Source organism: Anarhichas minor, unplaced genomic scaffold (assembly GCF_050575085.1).
Source record: "Anarhichas minor isolate MPS153535 unplaced genomic scaffold, ASM5057508v1 ptg000081l, whole genome shotgun sequence".
In the NCBI taxonomy this organism is placed as follows: Eukaryota; Metazoa; Chordata; class Actinopteri; order Perciformes; family Anarhichadidae; genus Anarhichas; species Anarhichas minor.
In genome coordinates this window covers 225,248-245,161 of record NW_027466527.1, presented here as the reverse complement: position 1 = coordinate 245,161, position 19,914 = coordinate 225,248, and the positions used below count along the sequence as shown (strand labels likewise).

The window sequence follows — 19,914 nt, the reverse complement described above, 5'->3', positions numbered from 1 at the left end:
ATCTGCGCTGGAGCAAGACGTATTAGTTAAAGAGTAGCCATTACCCTTTTAAATTAGCCTTTGAATAGCTAATGCTAATCAATAGCACTACTGCTAATCACTAGCATACACATCTATCCATCCATCCATCCATCATCTTCCTCCTCTTATCCGGGGTCGGGTCGCGGTGGCAGCAGGCCAAGCAGGCCGACCCAGACCTCCCTCTCACCGGCAACATGTTCCAGCTCATTCTGGGGGATCCCGAGGCGTTCCCAGGCCAGCTGGGAGATGTAATCCCTCCAGCGTGTTCTGGGTCTTCCCCGGGGTCTCTTCCCAGTTGGACGTGCCTGGAAAACCTCCAGTGGGAGGCCTCCAGGAGGCATCCTAATTAGATGCCCGAACCACCTCAGCTGACTCCTTTCGACGCGAAGGAGTAGCGGCTCGACTCCAAGCTCCCTCCTGATGACCGAGCTCCTTACCCTATCTCTAAGGCTGAGCCCGGCCACCCTACGGAGGAAACCCATGTCGGCCGCTTGTAGCCGCGACCTTGTCCTTTCGGTCACGACCCAGAGTTCGTGACCATAGGTGAGGGTAGGAACGTAGACCGAGTGGTAGATTGAGAGCTTTGCCTTCCGGCTCAGCTCCCTCTTCACCAAGACGGTCCGGTGCAGAGCCTGCTTTACTGCTGCAGCCGCACCGATCCGCCTGTCGATCTCCCGCTCCATCTTATCCTCACTCGTGAACAAGACCCCGAGATACTTGAACTCCTTCGCTTGAGGTAGGCACTCCGTCCCCACCTGGAGGGAGCAATCCACCGAATACCATGGCCTCAGATGTGGAGGTGCTAACTCTCATCCCCGCCGCTTCACACTCGGCTGCAAACCGCCCCAGTGAATGCTGGAGGTCATGATCCGAGGAGGCTAACAGGACCACATCATCTGCAAACAGCAGAGAGGCGATCCCGAGACCCCCGAACCTGACGTTCTCCGCCCCCCCGGCTGCGCCTAGATATCCTGTCCGTGAAAGTCACGAACAGGACCGGTGACAAAGGGCAGCCCTAGCTTAGCATACACACATAGACTCAAAATAACAAATCTTTATAAGAGTTTATACTGTATTTGTCACCACAACAGACACTTTACAGAACTTTTACCTTCACATTATCATAACAATAGTCAGCATCCTAGGGATTAGCATTAGCTATCAGAATTAGCAGTTAGCAATTGAAAGGTAACAGAGTTATATAAACATTCACCTCCGTACCGTTGTCATAAACGGGGATGTTAGCTTTAGAGACCAAAATACGTTTTTGTACCAGGCTGTAAACATGTTTATTTCTGCTATAAAGTTGTTCATTTTAACATTGAGGTCTATGGGGATTGACTCGCTGCCGCAGCCTCAAGTGGACATTTGAGGAACTGCAGTTTTATTTCCAATAATTGGAGATTGCAGCTTGATTGTGACCGTGATGTTACGCTGTTACAGAAAACGAATCAACAAACATTAGCCATGCATACTTTGTTTCATATTCTAGAGGCACTTTTGGAATTTCCACGGTAGAGACATGTCAGCCAAACCTCTGGGGTTTAGTTAAATGATATCAGAGATCATCTGATATATTATATACAACTTTGTATGAACGTGGAAGAGGACATTTATCAGCAGCTCTCGTAAACGTGATACAGTTATTATGCAAATGTAAAGGGTTTAAAAACAGATTGAATGCAGTAGAAGGAGAAAAGAAGAAATAGATTATTACTTTTGAGCCATCAGTCGATGATAGGACAGCTTGTTTATTTATCTTGGATGGACTCTCGCAACAAAACCTTTTTTAAATTCACAAACTTATTACCATTATTATAAGTAGTTCAGGCAGGGAAACCGCTTCTATTTCTCCCCATATGTAATAACTTCAGACTTGTTGTTTTCTACACTCAAAGTTACACTTTAATTAAAAAAATGTAGAAAACAAACAGGATAAATGAGTGAAGTCAATGGCTTCCGAGACCTCTTTGAATAACACCTACCTGCTGTTGTCTTTATTATGTCGGTGGTGTTTCTCAGGCCCATGAAATCAAACTGGTAGAGACGCCAGGACTTCTGGTCCGTCGCCTCCACAGAGTTCTTCCTCCACTTGTAAATCATCTCATCTCGTGGGTATCCGTCTGTAATTACACAGAGCACATGTGTGAGTGTGACCCATGGCGCTTACATGGCTCACATCCTGATGATGGATGTCCTGTGCAGACGGACCTCGGGCCATCCAGAGCAGCATGTGTCTCCTGCGGGAGGCCGGCTTATGAAAAAGACAGTCTGGGACGACGACAGAGGCAGAAAGAAAAGCAGATTAAATGAAATCTTTTGCTTCGATAATGTACGGAATCCATCTTGATGTTCGGGCCTGACCTTCACATGATGCGCACGGAGCCTGGGAGTGCTGCTACAATCGACCACGCGAGGTTAACGACGGGTTAAATGATTCCATTTCCGTCCTTGGTGTCGCACTAGGCCAGACCTTTCCCGTCTTTAACGGACAGATAATAGTTTTCAGAAGGAAAAGCTAACAGAATCATCATCTTGCCTGATAGCAGTCTGATGTAATAGGCTTTCAATTAACATCAACTGTGAGGGGAGATGTTGCCCAAACTACAACTTGTTCAAACATGCTTGATTCTCTCTAATTTGCGATCAATGATAACATTACATATTCAGAAATACTAAGAAAATAAAAGCTTTCTGTTGGAAGTAGTAAACTTTATGAATGGAACACAATGTACGACATTTGCATAAAACATTATTAATGGGCTCAAGACACAATTCATGATGCATTTACTATTTAACAATATTCATAAGACTCAATGCACTTTACCCTAACAGGAAGACGTAGTACCTTTCAGAATAAAAGTGTTTTAGATGGATACAATTTTAAGTTTACTCTTCACATCACACCAGGACCTACTTTGGGTACTTTCTGTCCCCCTGGAGAATATTGATCGAATACGAACTCTCTTTCCAACTCGGTCTTTGGTCTTCACCGCCTCTGGAAGGAAAATGCTTCGCTGTGTTCACCAGATTGCTGCTGCTGCTGTGTCGGTCTGCTTCAACGAGCATCTGACTGTACTATTTCTATTTTCTATTATTTCTATTATTCTGACTGTACTATTTTTAACTGTTTGTGTCACGTGATGTTTTGCACGTTTTGTATGTATTACGTTTTGTCCTTTTTGTGGACCCCAGCGGCAGCTACCGGGGATCCAGTTAATAAACTAAACTAAACAAGCAGCAGACGGTCTGTTTTATCGGAGCGTGTTTGCTAAAGATCAGCCGCCCGGAGACCAAGTTAATGAAAGTGGGGAGACCGTAAAAAAAGACGCTAAAATGCTCGGTACAGCTGCGTGATATTTGCATTTACTCAGTTGATTATTTCAATATCCCCCAGATGCATGATGGGCTTTAGAGATAAGCTGAAACCAGTGTAACGCCCGGTGACACCTTTAGGTAAGGAATTGGGTTTAATGGGTTCCAGCAGGATGTCCACAAACGTGGCCACAACAGATTCACATCCCACACTGAGCTGCTATGAAGCGATATAACGTACACACAGTACTGCATATGATACAGATGTGTTGCATGGAAATGTATAACAGTACTTGTTTACTGGTAATGTGGAGGCCGTCTAATGCTGCTGGTCCTAGTGCACTTCAATACTTCAGTGCACTCAAAGAAGTCACTTGTGCTTCAGTTTACTGTACTCATCTTTAGTTCTGTGGCCGCCCGCTGCCGGAGTCCGATTGATCAAATGTTGGCATGGCTACCAAGAGAGCAGTGAGGGGCTGAGGACGCAACATGGCGTCCTTACGATGGCCGGCGAATGAATACATGTTGGTGCAGGTGTATGACACACGAGCAGTAATCATGATACAGTAGGTATCGGGGAGGAAAAGTCATCTCTTTGTAATTCCAAATCCTGGAGCCATGAGCAGCTTATTTCATTATATAATTATATTATATGATAAGAAAATGGGCCCCCTGGACACAGACATGTAAATGTCCCCCCCCCCCCCCCTCTTTGTGGTCAATTTTTTTTTTTTTTTTAGGGTTGACTTGCATCTCTCTGTGCTTATTTTGCATCTCTCTGTGCTTGTTTTGCATCTCTCTGTGCTTGTTTTGCATCTCTTTGTGCTTATTTTGCATCTCTCTGTGCTTGTTTTGCATCTCTCTGTGCTTGTTTTGCATCTCTCTGTGGTCGTTTTGCATCTCTATGTGGTCGTTTTGCATCTCTATGTGGTCGTTTTGCATCTCTCTGTGGTCGTTTTGCATCTCTCTGTGGTCGTTTTGCATCTGTATGTGGTCGTTTTGCATCTCTATGTGGTCGTTTTGCATCTCTATGTGGTCGTTTTGCATCTCTATGTGGTCGTTTTGCATCTCTATGTGGTTGTTTTACATCTCTATGTGGTTGTTTTGCATCTCTATGTGGTTGTTTTGCATCTCTCTGTGGTTGTTTTGCATCTCTTTGTGGTTGTTTTGCATCTCTATGTGGTTGTTTTGCATCTCTTTGTGGTTGTTTTGCATCTCTATGTGGTTGTTTTGCATCTTTATGTGGTTGTTTTGCATCTTTATGTGGTTGTTTTGCATCTTTATGTGGTTGTTTTGCATCTCTCTGTGGTTGTTTTGCATCTCTATGTGGTTGTTTTGCATCTCTATGTGGTTGTTTTGCATCTCTCTGTGGTTGTTTTGCATCTCTATGTGGTTGTTTTGCATCTCTCTGTGGTTGTTTTGCATCTCTATGTGGTTGTTTTGCATCTCTATGTGGTTGTTTTGCATCTCTATGTGGTTGTTTTGCATCTCTCTGTGGTTGTTTTGCATCTCTATGTGGTTGTTTTGCATCTCTCTGTGGTTGTTTTGCATCTCTATGTGGTTGTTTTGCATCTCTATGTGGTTGTTTTGCATCTCTCTGTGGTTGTTTTGCATCTCTATGTGGTTGTTTTGCATCTCTATGTGGTTGTTTTGCATCTCTCTGTGGTTGTTTTGCATCTCTATGTGGTTGTTTTGCATCTCTATGTGGTTGTTTTGCATCTCTATGTGGTTGTTTTGCATCTCTATGTGGTTGTTTTGCATCTCTATGTGGTTGTTTTGCATCTCTTTGTGGTTGTTTTGTGTTTTTACCTCTTTTTGGTCGTCTGATTGACTCTCCAACAATACATTTTAATGAAACCTTTATACTGAGTTTCTGATCCAGGGGTCTGTGACTGTACTCGGCAACCCGTTTAGTAATCCATCCTTGATACTAATAATATACTTAATATCACCTTCTGACTCTAGAAGGGGGGCATCGAGCGGGGCCAATCAGAGTTCAGACGGGGGGTGGGGCCTTATTTTCCCTGCTGGTGTGTTTTACTCTCGTTGCTCGTAAGCCGTCACAGCTCTGAGGAGCTGCGGCGTGAAACGTGAATGTTTTTGAACTGTCTTCAGTCCCTTGGTCATGAACGTCCTCCACCACTACAGTTACAACTACAACATTAAAATCTATGTTTTAAAACAAACACTCCTAAAAGCGCATTTGCTTGTAAGAGGCTCCGGGGGCGACTGTTCTCACAGAGGCCGCTCAGCCAGGCGTGACAGCAGTGATGGACACTAACATCAGTTCATATTCAGAGAGCATATTAATATAATATGCAATATAATCACCTGAAACAGATATGGCACTCCAAAACAAATATTTTAGTTTTTCACAGCGGGTACGTCTGGGTACTTACAGCTGGAGAAGATGAGCGGACAGGAGTGTTCGTCCATCGGGAAGTTGTGCAGCTGAAGCTGGCATTCTGCGTTTATTGTCAGTCTGAACAGAAAACAATAGAATCAGCTCTGTTAGTACTTTAGTAAAACATTTAATGTGAAACCAAAGTCACGTTAACACATTGTTCCGGCTTAGACCTTCAATTTAAAGTAATTTGTTGTTATCATTTAAAAATGGCGGAATGAATGCATTAGTGTAATTATAATTAAAAAACAATCTCAGCCTCGAGTGGAACAGCAGCGGAACAGAAGTCATCAACGTACAGTGTTGGGATTGAAGGACCACGATCACTGAGACTGTGGGACGTCTCTATGTTAACCACCGAGCTACAGCACGAGTCCTACAGGGCAGAGGTCACAGCGCGCCTCTCTACAACGTGCTCACCGTGAGGGTGAGTCTGGAGCATATATGGCTGGTGACAAATGGGTCCAATGTTTACATTGGTGACTATAGAGCAAAACAAATCCACATAATCTCCAGTATGTTCACTTCTCCCATTGAAGTGAATAGAATCCGGTTCTGCTGCTCTTCTCTAAAGGAAAGACAGAAGCAGGAAACAGACTCTCAGCTGCTTTCCTTCCTTAACCGTCTCTGCTTTCAATACTAAAGAACTTCTTCTACAGCTGCCCTTATAGAGTGATTATGACGTATAAATAAACTTCTTAGAAATCAGCCAAGTATAATTATTAATAGTAATAAATACAGCTAGAGGCCAGCCGTCCCTCAAGACGAACCTGTAGATGTAATTATGCAGCCGATACGTTATTGACCTTCAGTTATGAACCAGTTATCGAATGCAAGTTACATTTCTGATCTCAAAGGGAAGCTTTAGAGTTCACTGACCTCTTTAAAACAGGATGAGAGAACACATCAGCCTGAACAGAGATCAGCCTGATGCTTCAATAAACCCAGAGTCTGTGTTTCTCACTGAGGAAGAACAATCAGCACGAAGGAAAGCATGTTGAACGTGGTGGTGGTTAGATGCTTGGTTGTATTTATCCAACAATGGTTTTGTTCTCGACGAGATAAAGTAAATTAGTAGATTCAATTATAAACGTAATGTTCGAGAGTGGGCTCATACGACGGGGAGCAAGGAGAAGAAAAACATCTTTGCAGCGTACTTCTGGTGTGATCTTTAGACCTCATTAGTGCACGTGGGAGAAGCATGGTATCACAGAATGTCATCTCTGTTTACTGCGGCCAAGTCAATGCACAATTAATACCAAATGACATTTCATTGTCTTTCTCTGATGCCCATCGGCGGACATTGCTGCTCAAAGTTTGCACGTGACAGATTAGTGAGGAAGCGTCCAGCTGGTTGTAGTTAATAACTCGACTCGCTCGACACTAGAAACACTTTCCACCAATCCAGCACAACATTGATTGAAAACATAAAAAGGTTTATAGTGAGCTGACTTCCACATGTTTAATAGAGTTCTGCAGGAATGAGTCCAGAAACCAGCCACGCGTCAGCAGTTTTTACACTTCCTGTTCCCTCTTCTGAAGTCAGTGTGTTTTCTGAATGTGTTTCTGGTCAGATGTCTGACATAAAGTCTGTATCGAACACAAGCGGAAGAGATTTGAAGGTTTAGTTCTAAGCATTGACTGTATAAGAAGAGGACGTAGTCATCGTGACGTCTCTCGTTGGTTTGTGGACGTTTTGAAGCCTTAAGTTCGGTGATTTCGTCGTCACCATCTTGGATTACAGCCGTCGCCATTTTGATTTTTTGCACAATCAGTAAACAGGAAGTGACCATATATGGACTGAGGAGGAGTGAGGTAGAGACGCCGTATACGTCTCTGGTAGAGACCTGTCAATCAGCGTGTAGCCCCGCCCTAAAGCATCCCCTGCTTTATGGTCTGTTTGACTCTAAATGGACCATAATGTACTAAATGAACATCATGCTGTATTGAAGAAGACTTGAAACTAGAGATTGAGACCATAAACTCATGTTTACAATGTTTACTGAGGTAATAAATCAAGAGAGAAGTAGAGTCATTTTCTCATAGACTTCCACACAGATGAAGATCCATAAACGTTTCTTTGACACAGAGATTGATTAATGCATTCAATTCTGAATAAAATGGAAGAATCCCGTTGGCTTGTTTGTGGAGGAAACCAGTGATGATGACTTCCTGTTGGACTACAGAAATACATCATCACTGCAGCTCTTTATAAAACACAGACAATGTTAGTCTGGAGACATCTCTCAATACAAGGACGGTGCCATGAAGATGGAGGGCGGTCTGGAGAAGCTTATTACTGAAGGAGCAGTTTATATTAATGTCGAGTGCTCTAATTACAAAGAGAGCTTTGGGGCACGAGGGTGGCTGCCTTAGTAAATTGGTCTTAGAGCTCAAGCAGCCTATTTGCACTTACAGCTGCTGACGGGAGCTAATTGCTTTTGCGCTGCTCTTTCTGGGGAATGTTGGCGTCACCGATAGTTCTCCACACAGACTGCTGAAGGCTGCTACGATATGAACCGAAGGGGTGATTGATAAACCTCGTTGACTCCCAAAGGACAAGTTTAAAATGGTCAGACTGCACAGGCGATGGAGATTCAGGATGTGATCATAAGAATCCTACTGAAAATGTTGATACGGCTTTCAGATGAAAGGCTTCATAATATCCCATAATTCACTTTGTATGAAGTATGAAGTGAATGTTCAGGAACTCCAGACCGTGATAGTCCCGTACTTAACTAAAACAAAGTATTGTATGATCTCAATGGCAAAGTGTTTGTGGTTAGCTAGTTAATGGCAAATTAAAGTATCTAAGTACAAACAAACTAAAAACATGACTCGTACAAACTAATAGATCTAAAACCAATATGTCCTTTAATCAATAAGTTGATTAACAGAAAATGATGCAACTATGAAGAGACTATTTTGATAGTTGATTAACCATTTGAGCAACATGCAAATTGCTGCACAAAAGTTTTTAAATGATCTCAACGCCTTAAAACTATTGTTTTTCAACAATAAAAGCATGCAATAGTATTTTATTTTGAATTTATTATCATTTAAATACCTTTTTTTATATAGTTGTCTTAGTCTGTTCATTTGCTCGGAAATTTTCAAGGTTTGAGCCAAAACATAAAATTATATTATTTGAATGTACTGACATTTTTTAAAAACTGGTTAGGTGTTATAGAATGAAATGATATAAGTCATGTCATTGCCCCATATACACAGTATATATACATACATATATATACATATATATATATATAAACAGGCAAAATGTTCTTTTACTGCTTTTCTGTAATTAACATTGTTGACTCATTTACGTGCATTGATGCGGGTCATGAACGCAGCATATTCTGTCTGGATATTCAGAGTCAGGTTTCATTCTAAAGGAATCACCTTCAGATTGAATGATAGGATATGATATGCTGATATTATTCAGGGTTTAGGAGTGTTCTGTGGGCGGGACTTAATTACAATCCGTCTCTATATTCATGCTTTTAGAACCTCCTGCAGTTTATGACGCTATTAGTTAGGATTATTCAAGAACTTTCCCAGACTATTGTCCCCATATAATAAACTACAGTAACACATAAACTACAGTAACACTGTGCATTCTGACTCATGCAGTTTGATATTAGACATGCCAAGAGTCAGTAACAGCAGCACTCGTGCATTAATGAGTCACTGAATTATAATGTTCTCACTTCTGTTGCAGAACAAGAACTCTGCATAAGCTCCGTGTTGCGTGAAGCGCGTGCACCTTAGAGTGTAAAGTATCTTCCCGTCGTTCCATATCCGGAGCAGCTGGTTGGGCACCGTGATCCAGTGGGAATCTGCGTTCTTGGAGTTCCTGAAGATGGTGTCCGGCAGCCAGATGAGTCCGACCATGTTGCTGTTCAGAGTCAGCCTCTTCATGCTGCCGTTGTATCTGAGACGGCTGTCCATCCACGTCTGGGCAAAGATGATGTCGATCTGGTATTCCTGAAAGAGACAGAAGCAGAAGACATGGAAGTGGTTTTAAATGCATCTGATCATCACTAACAATGTGTGCGGAGCTCCACCTGCTCCTCAGGAGGACTGATGTTCACTCAGCTGAAGGATGACGAGGTTTGAGAAGCTCTTCTCTGAACGAATCAGAGATCTCTTAAATCTCTTCTTAAACACATTTCTACAGACTGCTTCTTAAGTGATGTCGTTGCTTTTCTGTTTTATTTGTATTTGTTGATTTTACTAAATTATTTTACTACATTTTTAAAATCTAATTGAATGTATTTCTTAGTTCATTTTATCGTATCGACGTGTCACTGAGCTTTCTGTTATTGTTATTATGATAACAGTGTAAAAGAAGTAATACTGACACCAGCGCAAAATATAGAAGCAATTATAGTGAATAAATTAAACTAAAATTTAAAAAAAGTAAATTACAAAACAAGACAAAAAACAAGTGTAAATATATATATAATAGTAAAAAATGTGTATCAGAAGTAATACAATGGCTCCTAATAGAAATAAGTAATATTGTTTATGATATTGAAAAGTAATAAAATGCTATTATACAGGAAACATGAATACTATACATATATATATATATATATATATATATATATATATATATCATTCAATTTATGTATTTACCATTCTTAATAATATTTATATATATAATATATTTACAATAATATTTAATACAATGGTTTTAAGATCCAAACATGACGTCTACATAAACTAAACTACAGCATCTCATTCAGACAGGAAACATGACGAACATAACATGACGAACATAACATGACGAACATAACATGACGAACATAACATGACGAACATAACATGACGAACATAACATGACGAACTAACATGACAACTGATGAACTCGATCCATGAGGTTGGATATCTCTTCTAAAGCCAGTCAAGTATTCTCTAAAGATCTGAAACCAAACACATTTATTTGATTGTATTTTGACCAATGTTTGATCAGTAGAACACGTGTTAAACCCTCAGGATACACTTCCTGTATCTCCATTGATCTTTAGCAACTCGAGGTGTGAATTAATAACAGTAACAAGTTGTTACATGTTGGACATTCTCAACAGTCAGAGTTGTTCCTTCAGGTATCAGACGTGTCTCTGATGCAGTCTAACGTACTGGATCAAGTACCAGGAAGTACTTGAGTCGATGTACCAATCAGATACCGAGCACACTAGTGCTGCACACCTGAGGATGATGAACTCTCGTTCACCACAATTTGTCTCTGATCATGTTTCATTGTGAACAACAAATCAGTGTTGACAGCAGGAGGAGAGCTAGTAGCGTTAGCTGTTAGCACCACAGTGCTGCTTGGCTAACGGAGCTAACAGCTAACAGAGGTTAAAAAAAGACTCTTTTCATTTAACAGAAATTGACGCGTGTTGATGGACATTTTTGTCAGAAAATGCACATAAAATGAGGAGCAACATTTGGTGAGATGTCATATCAAACTTTGCACGAGGATTCGTCCTTCGAGGATGTTTTCACAGCAACATAAAGTTGATATTAGAGAGAAAGTTATGACCTGTTTGAATTGTTTTGTTTTTATTGTACCGGGATCTGAAGCTACTGATGATTCCTCTGTTGTGGAAGGTAAAACTACACAACTATGATATACCCATACTCTGTACAACACTACTACTGTACATTAACTGGTCTCTACTTTCTAATTCAACTGTTTCACTGCTGGTCTTCCTGTTCAGGCTCCGTGAGGAACGAGGAGCTCAGACGGAACAGAAAGATGCTGTACTGTAAAATAATATTAATAATAATAACTGCCCTCCTCCGGGACCTCAACACCTTCTTTTAAACTGCTGCCACCATCTGAACCTTCAACCTTTCCACCCAGCACCAGCTCCAACAGCTCACCAATTAGGATGAAGGCTGTAATCCAGAGAACCACTGTGTGCTCCTGACCTTTACATTAGTGAGGAGCTCAGGGGACCAGTGGAGGAAAAGTGTGCAAATCAAATCTCTAACGTGAGCTGAATCACATGTGGACATTGTGAGATGCAGATGTGAGGCTGAGGGGAACCTAACATAAAGAAACAACATTTCCAGCTTTGTTATCTCTTATATAATTCAACATGAGGAGTATTGATCTCACTTCCCCCCCGCTGCTTTCAGCCACCACAGCTGGAGTTAGCTGTGAAGAAAATGTGTCTTTCACCTCGACTGCCTCTATTCAGCCTGCTGGTCTGGAGCTACTGTACATGTCAAATCAAAGCCGTAGAGTAGGAAGAGACCCCCACATAATCTGGAGATGAACGGCTGCATGTAAACGGGATTATTAGAGAATATTCATTTTCATTAGTCATGTAAACAGATAATTAGGAATATTGTCTTTTTTGGAATAAAGGGCAAACCGGAATATTTGGGGCAAGTAAACGTAGTAAATGTGACGAGCACAGCGTTTCAACCACATCTGAACATTCTTCAACCCTCTGCAACCAGTGTGTGTGTGTGTGTGTGTGTGTGTTTCAAATACCGTAGTACTTTTAAGCCAAACCATGAGGTTTTTGTACTAAAACTATCCAAGCAGTTTTGTGGCATTTTTGCTTTGTTTAAATGTATTAACCTTCTGGTGACTACAGCCCCCTAGCCCTATTTTTAGCCCTCTGCGCGAAAATTGCATACCCATACGCAAGAGAGTCCTCAGCTCTAACTACAAGGTCTATTTTAATAATTTTGATGCTAGAATACTGGTAACACTTGTGAGATGTGTTGAATTGTGTAAATATTTTGTATATGTTACTGGTTAATATAGTTAAATAAGACATTACACAGCTGAAATTGAAAATATTCAGCTTCGCCTGGAAAACAATGCACTTTCATTGATAAAAGGTTATTGAAATAATGCAGCTATCTCCCTAAAACTTTCCCAAGTCATAGCATAACTGATCAGTAGTTATTAAAAAAAGGTTAAAGTCGAATAAAGTGGAATAAAGTGAATAATAAGAGGTTTTAGTACAAAGCGGTCAGGCGAGGTCATCATTTTCGAACCAGCTGTTGCAGCTCTTACATTGTACTTTTATACACTATATAACTATATATTTCACTTTCTTTATCACTCATATGATTCAATACATCCAAATACAGATAATAGGAATCATATTCATATTCATAACATCATCAGAGCCAGTTTTGGCTGTCATCTGTAGGATTTTCTCATTTCATGTGTGTGTATGTGGCTGCATGGCAGCCTATCCTCGGTCGATTTCAAAAAACAACCCCTCGTTCGAAGTGTCACAGGCTTAGGAAGACCTGTGTCAAGTTTGGTGGCGATCGGCAAAAGTTTTCATACAATAAAGTTGCCAGAAGTGACGCGTGTACCCCGGCGGAAATTTCCGGTCGCAGGCAGTCTGACCACTCGCCCAAGCCTGCTTGACCGCTCTTATTCTGGAAACAAGTCGGAAGTCAACAGTATGCAGTTGGCAGCAATGACTACAGCTTTGGAACGGAAATTCTGCGGCGTTATTATCCATATTTTTCATAAAACTTGGGCGCATACCTACGATTTTTTTCGGCGGAGTTCAGCATGAAGGTACGTTTGATCACTCACAACTGTTTAGTGTTTATACGGATCGTAAAACAGAAGTTAGTTACGTGTTCCGCCACGTGTGCTAATGCTATTACATGCTTTGTATGACTTGGTAGCTGTTAGCATGAGGGTACAAACATTGATTTGAGGTACTCATAACGCCGATTTCTGGCCCGGATTTGGTGCTTTTATGCCACGATATTTTTCTGCTTATGTGAGTAGCCTATAGTTGTGTTGGGAGTGTGTCAGAAGTGACTTATATGATGTTGTTGCCCATACGTTGCTCTTTCATCCAAAAAAAAAAGTAGCCACGTACATGCTACTGGCTAATAATCATGCTATTTTCCGCATTTGATTTTGAGGGGTTCTGAGCTCGAGAGCCCCCAAATGGGGGCCGCTCGTCACCAGAAGGTTTTAACCTGTTTCCAAAATGTTTTAAACTGTAAGCAAAAGAGAAAATAAGTGATTATTTATTAGTCGTCTGGGAACATAATTCTATGGAGACAGAGTTGTAAACCACCATCCAGTTCAACTAAATCTCCTCTGCTGCAGAATAAAAGCGTTTAATGTCTTTTAAATAAACTGTCTATTTATTGTCCAGTTAGCTGCCGAACTACCTGAATTACCTACATAGAATATGAGAAATAATGTAATTTCAGCACACTTACCTCCTGCAGGAAGTCTTACCCAGAGACAGTACAGGTCACATTATAGTTTATTCACTTCTATTATTTATTCCATCCAGCCGGCACAGAGCATCTGTAGTCTTTGGTGTGTTGCTAAGTGTAGCTGAGTTATGTTAGCATAGTTAGCACATGTGTTTATAGCATGCTAGCATTCTAACAAAAGTAATTCCAGTCATGTCATCGTTCACATTCATAATTAAATACTCAGTTAATTTATTGGTTAAAAATGACTTAAAGTAACCAACATGTTTGTGAACGAGCACCCATCAATAGTACCTGCTGGTTATTGGTCCAAATCAGCAAACAGGAAGTAAGGGCTCCAAATGGGATTTATAGTAGAGGGACTCGGACTGTACCATGTTAAGAGAATACAGAGGGGGGGGGTTTCATTGTACCAGAGAAATATTTGTTGATAATATGATCGTGTTACAGAAATTATTAGAAATTGTTTTGGTGTTTTTACATATAATCTTATTTTATTGTCTTTTAAGTCTTGAGTTCAGTGTTTTGCCCGTCGCCATCTTGTTTTTTGCAACCAGTGAACAGGAAGTGACCATATCTGGACTGAGGAGGAGTGACGTAGAGACTATACGTCTCTGGTAGAGACCTGTCAATCACTGTGTAGCCCCGCCCTAAAGCATCCCCTGCTTTATGGTCTGTTTGACTCTAAATGGACCATAATGTACTAAATGAACATCATGCTGTATTGAAGAAGACTTGAAACTAGAGATTGAGACCATAAACTCATGTTTACAATGTTTACTGAGGTAATAAATCAAGAGAGAAGTAGAGTCATTTTCTCATAGACTTCTATACAACCAGAGGAGTCGCCCCCTGGTGGACACTAGAGAGAATGCAGCTTTAACACATGAAGCTTTGAAGAACTTTAAAGAATCAGAAGTTGCCGCCTGGTCCAGTCAAAAGATCCCTTAAGGCCTCCGTCCAAAGTCACTCCCCCGAAACACATGGACGTCCTAACTGATGGAGGACGAGTTTATGATTCTTCCAGGTTTAGTCCATCAAGATAATCTTCACTAATGAAGTCCACCTTTATGATGTTTGAAGTGTAAAGTAAGAAGCTAACGTTAGGCTATAAAGGTACTCCACCACGGTCACATGACTTCACGTCTCCTCCACTAAGCTAAAGGAGGACTAGTGTTCTAGTGAGGACGTTTAGTCGTCTCATTCACTCTTTTTACCGGCTCATTTAAGAAGCAGAAGAAGGGGGAACAGGAAGTGAAAAAATGCTGACTCATGTCTGGTTATAGGACTCATTCCTGCAGCTCTGTGACAGTCAGAGCATCTGATTTATTGATTGGTTTGTAATGAGAATTTGAACAACTATGACAAAAAATTGCTTCTAAAATAAATTGCCTCTTCTGGCTTTAATAGCCACGGGCCTAAAGCCAAACTTTACTTTTTTAAAGACTTATTTGTTTTCTCTTCAGCGTTATGAAACGTACGTTTCGGGTTTCCTCCTGTTGAACCGTCTCCTCTGCCTTATGTGATTCAGTACGTTGACAAGATGCTGTGTTCATCGTTCTCCGCTGTCTGTTGGGTCACGCTGAGCAGACTCAGTCTTATAATGGAAATATTTCCCCATCACATTTTTAAATCATGCGGACAAATGGGGATAATACTCATTATTGAAACTCTGCACATGGTCTTAATGTCGACTCTGACGTGTTATTATTCCGCCGGTTTACTCGACGTTCAAAACGACCAGAATACAAATTGGACCACAGCCGGCGCTGACCAACGGCTCGGGATGGAAAACAAACAGATACCACGATGACATCATAGCTGCAGTGATGCAGCTTTTAATCTGAGTGGAAACAGAGCGGACCTTCCTGTCCCCGCATGCAGAGAAGATATTATTCATGTTTATTGAGGATTTTATAGATGAACCTTCTGATCTGGGGAGGATATCGCCAACCATCATATTCTGTTCATCGGTACTAGTGAAATACTATCACTAATGTTTACCCGACAATTATGATTTAATAACTAATAACTTCATTTTGCATTAAAGTGACAGTGAGGAACTTTTACCTGAATCTGAACCAGTCTCAGTTTGGTCCTGATCCTCTATATGAACCAGTCTCAGTGTAGTCCTGATCCTCTATATCAACCAGTCTCAGTGTAGTCCTGATCCTCTATATGAACCAGTCTGTGTAGTCCTGATCCTCTATATGAACCAGTCTCAGTGTAGTTCTGATCCTCCATATGAACCAGTCTCAGTGTAGTCCTGATCCTCTATATCAACCAGTCTCAGTGTAGTCCTGATCCTCTATATGAACCAGTCTGTGTAGTCCTGATCCTCTATATGAACCAGTCTCAGTGTAGTCCTGATCTTCTATATGAATCAGTCTCAGTGTACTCCTGATCCTCTATAGCAGAGACCGGTCCACCGTGGACAGACACAGATCCTCCAGCAGAGACCGGTCCACCGTGAACAGACCCAGATCGTCCAGCAGAGACCGGTCCACCGTGGACAGAACCAGATCCTCCAGCAGAGACCGGTCCACCGTGGACAGAACCAGATCCTCCAGCAGAGATCGGTCCACTGTGGACAGACCCAGATCCTCCAGCAGAGACCGGTCCACCGTGGACAGAACCAGATCCTCCAGCAGAGACCGGTCCACCGTGGACAGACCCAGATCCTCCAGCAGAGACCAGTCCACCGTGGACAGAACCAGATCCTCCAGCAGAGACCGGTCCACCGTGGACAGAACCAGATCCTCCAGCAGAGACCGGTCCACCGTGGACAGAACCAGATCCTCCAGCAGAGATCGGTCCACTGTGGACAGACCCAGATCCTCCAGCAGAGACCGGTCCACCGTGGACAGAACCAGATCCTCCAGCAGAGACCGGTCCACCGTCGACAGACCCAGATCCTCCAGCAGAGACCAGTCCACCACGGACAGACCCAGATCCGGAGCTCCGGAGGGAAGAGGAGAGCTCAACTCCCGGCAGCAGCAGCAGCAGCGTCGTCGTCGTCGGGAGAACCAGAACCAGGACTGAGAGGGGCAGACTGTCAGACCCTGCTGCAGTAACATGAGAGGTTTTCTAAAGAGTCTGGAGCTCAGAGACACTACCACTTTAGTCCACAGGGACCACCAGAATCAAGACTAAATGAAAGTTCATTGAAGTGACTTTAAGTAAAAAAACGTATTAAATGTTCACATCTTTTTTGGATGGGTTGATGAATAAGATGTTGAACAAAAAATACTTTTTTACTTTGTTTTTTTGTTTTCTTGTATTCATGTGTTTTTCTACAGTAGATTTTGTAGTTTCAGCATTTCTGACATCACTGTGAACTCAAGGACTATTTTACTGAGCAGAGAAGAACCTAACTTCTTACTTATCATTCATCGATTATCATTCCTTTATCTTCCTGCTTGTCTCGCTGCAGTTCAAGGTAGAAATAACACATTAAAGAGTGAGGACATTCACATTTCAACATCCTAACCAAATACACTTTTTTTGTTCTGGTGTATTAAAGCAAAGTAAGCCCAGTACTGGTCACTGCACCAGATACTGTAAACTAGGACAAAGCATACGTCTCAAGTGTGAAGCTGGCCCTTTATGATTATGCAGCAAAAGGCCCCCAGTACATCCTGTCTCTGCCATGAGACGTCCTGTCTCTTTGTTGGCTGCAGGTCTCTCCTCGTGTCCTCATTAACCCAAGGTCGCTGGGAACGAGGAGACAAACTTTCATCGTCCACCTGCTGTGTGTTACTGTGTGTTACTGTGTGTGACTGTGACCGTGTGTTACTGTGTGTTACTGTGTGTGACTGTGACCATATGTTACTGTGTGTTACTGTGACTGTGTGTGACTGTGTGTTACTGTGAGTGACTGTGTGTTACTGTGACTGTGTGTTACTGTGACTGTGTGTTACCGTGACTGTGTGTTACTGTGTGTGACTGTGACCGTGTGTTACTGTGTGTGACTGTGTGTGACTGTGTGTTACTGTGTGTGACTGTGTGTTACTGTGACTGTGTGTTACTGTGTGTTACTGTGACTGTGTGTGAGTGACCATGTGTTACTGTGTGTTACTGTGTGTGACTGTGACCATGTGTTACTGTGACTGTGTGACTGTGTGTTACTGTGAGTGACTGTGTGTTACTGTGACTGTGTTACTGTGTGTTACTGTGACTGTGTTACCGTGACTGTGTGTTACCGTGACTGTGTGTTACTGTGAGTGACTGTGTGTTACTGTGTGTTACTGTGACTGTGTGTTACTGTGTGTTACTGTGACTGTGTGTTACTGTGTGTTATTGTGTGTGACTGTGTGTTACTGTGTGTGACTGTGTGTTACTGTGTGTGACTGACTGTGACCGTGTGTTACTGTGACTGTGTGTTACTGTGTGTTACTGTGACTGTGTTACTGTGTGTTACTGTGACTGTGTGTTACTGTGTGTGACTGTGACTGTGTGACTGTGTGTTACTGTGACTGTGTTACTGTGTGTGACTGTGTGTTACTGTGACTGTTACTGTGTGTTACTGTGACTGTGTGTGACTGTGTTACTGTGTGTGACTGTGACTGTGTGTGACTGTGTGTTACTGTGACTGTGTGTTACTGTGTGTGACTGTGACTGTGTGTTACTGTGACTGTGTGTGACTGTGTGTTGCTGTGTGTTGCTGTCCTCTTCCTCACTTTCATTTTATCTTTGAATCACCCAACGTGCATTCTGTATGCCTCTTGTTTCAATCTTTTTGTCTGTGTGAAATAATATATTATAACTAGAAAATTTCGCAAGAAATTTTGACAGTGTGGCTTCTACTGCCCGAAGACGTCGCAATATATAGCTACACACGCTGATGTTACCGGTAGTGTCGTTGAGGTTCGATTGAGATATCGCTTTTCTCTTTTCTGCATTTTAGATTATACTCTTGGATTCAATCTTGTGTTCGTGATGGACAGTCCACAAATGGCTCCCGTCATTTCTGTACTGGACATATACATCTTTGGTTGAGAAGCCTTTGGAAATGATGGGAGCTGACATTTCTGTACAAACCTCATTCTGAGCTTCATGTTAAGATACAGTTACTCTATGGTGCATTTATTTTGAAAGGGTGGGACTGGGTGGGTGAGAGAGGGGGAGAGGAGACATATTCATAATGTTTGACACACAAACACAGGTTATTAAATGACAGGCTTCATCACAAGCATTCCAGTTAGAATTCACTCTCTGGAGCTTTTATTTTGAAATGGGAGGGGAGGGGGGTTCTCTAAAGATATCTAAGACCTGAATGACCGTATGATAGAGAGAGAGACAGACAGAGAGAGACAGACAGGAGGTCTAACAATGCCTTTGACTGAATATATCCATGTCATGTGTGTGTGTGTAGAGAGAGAGAGAGAGAGCCTGCGTGCGTGTGTGTAACTGGTTGCCATGGTGAGGACGCACCTGGTGCTACAGGCAGACTGATTAAGAAACATTACAGTAAACAGTGATTTTGAACAACCTCCTTTTAACAAATTAGCAGGAGTCTGAGTGGCAAAATATGGATACCGTAAGAAAGATAAGACTCTGGCAAACGAGCTGATGTGTTTTTTATGTTTGTGGTGTTAATAATGTGAGCTCCAGAGCAATAGACAACAGTGGTACCGTCTGCTTTCTTTGAGAAATGAGTGGTGAGATTTAACATGGAGTCTAATGGAGCAGTTGGTTGGAGTTCATGTCGCTCTGCGGCTCTTTGAGCCAAATGTGTAAATCTGTTGGATTCCACAGACACTTTACTGCAACCAGCACAACATTTCCAAGCTTTTTGGCCAAAATGGTGTATAAAGAGTAAACTTTGTGGGAGCTGGAGCAATTTGTTTGGAAAAATCACAGAATATTTTCCTGCTCCGCTCCACTCTAACAGTGATGCTCTCACTCTAGCTCTTAACATTCCGTGCAATACACACCCA

At 41.9% G+C, this 19,914-nt stretch overlaps 1 protein-coding gene across 1 annotated transcript in view; it reads right to left on the bottom strand.

Moving 5' to 3' along the window:
- gabrg3 (gamma-aminobutyric acid type A receptor subunit gamma3) overlaps nt 1–19,914 on the bottom strand; it is a 38,718-nt gene that overhangs the window by 3,492 nt on the left and 15,312 nt on the right. The window contains exons 4-6 of the mRNA XM_076081525.1: nt 9,507–9,727; nt 5,736–5,818; nt 2,007–2,144 (exon numbers count right to left, since the gene is read on the bottom strand). Of these exons, the coding sequence (XP_075937640.1) occupies nt 2,007–2,144; nt 5,736–5,818; nt 9,507–9,727 (442 nt within the window). The remainder of the gene's footprint in view (nt 1–2,006; nt 2,145–5,735; nt 5,819–9,506; nt 9,728–19,914) is intronic.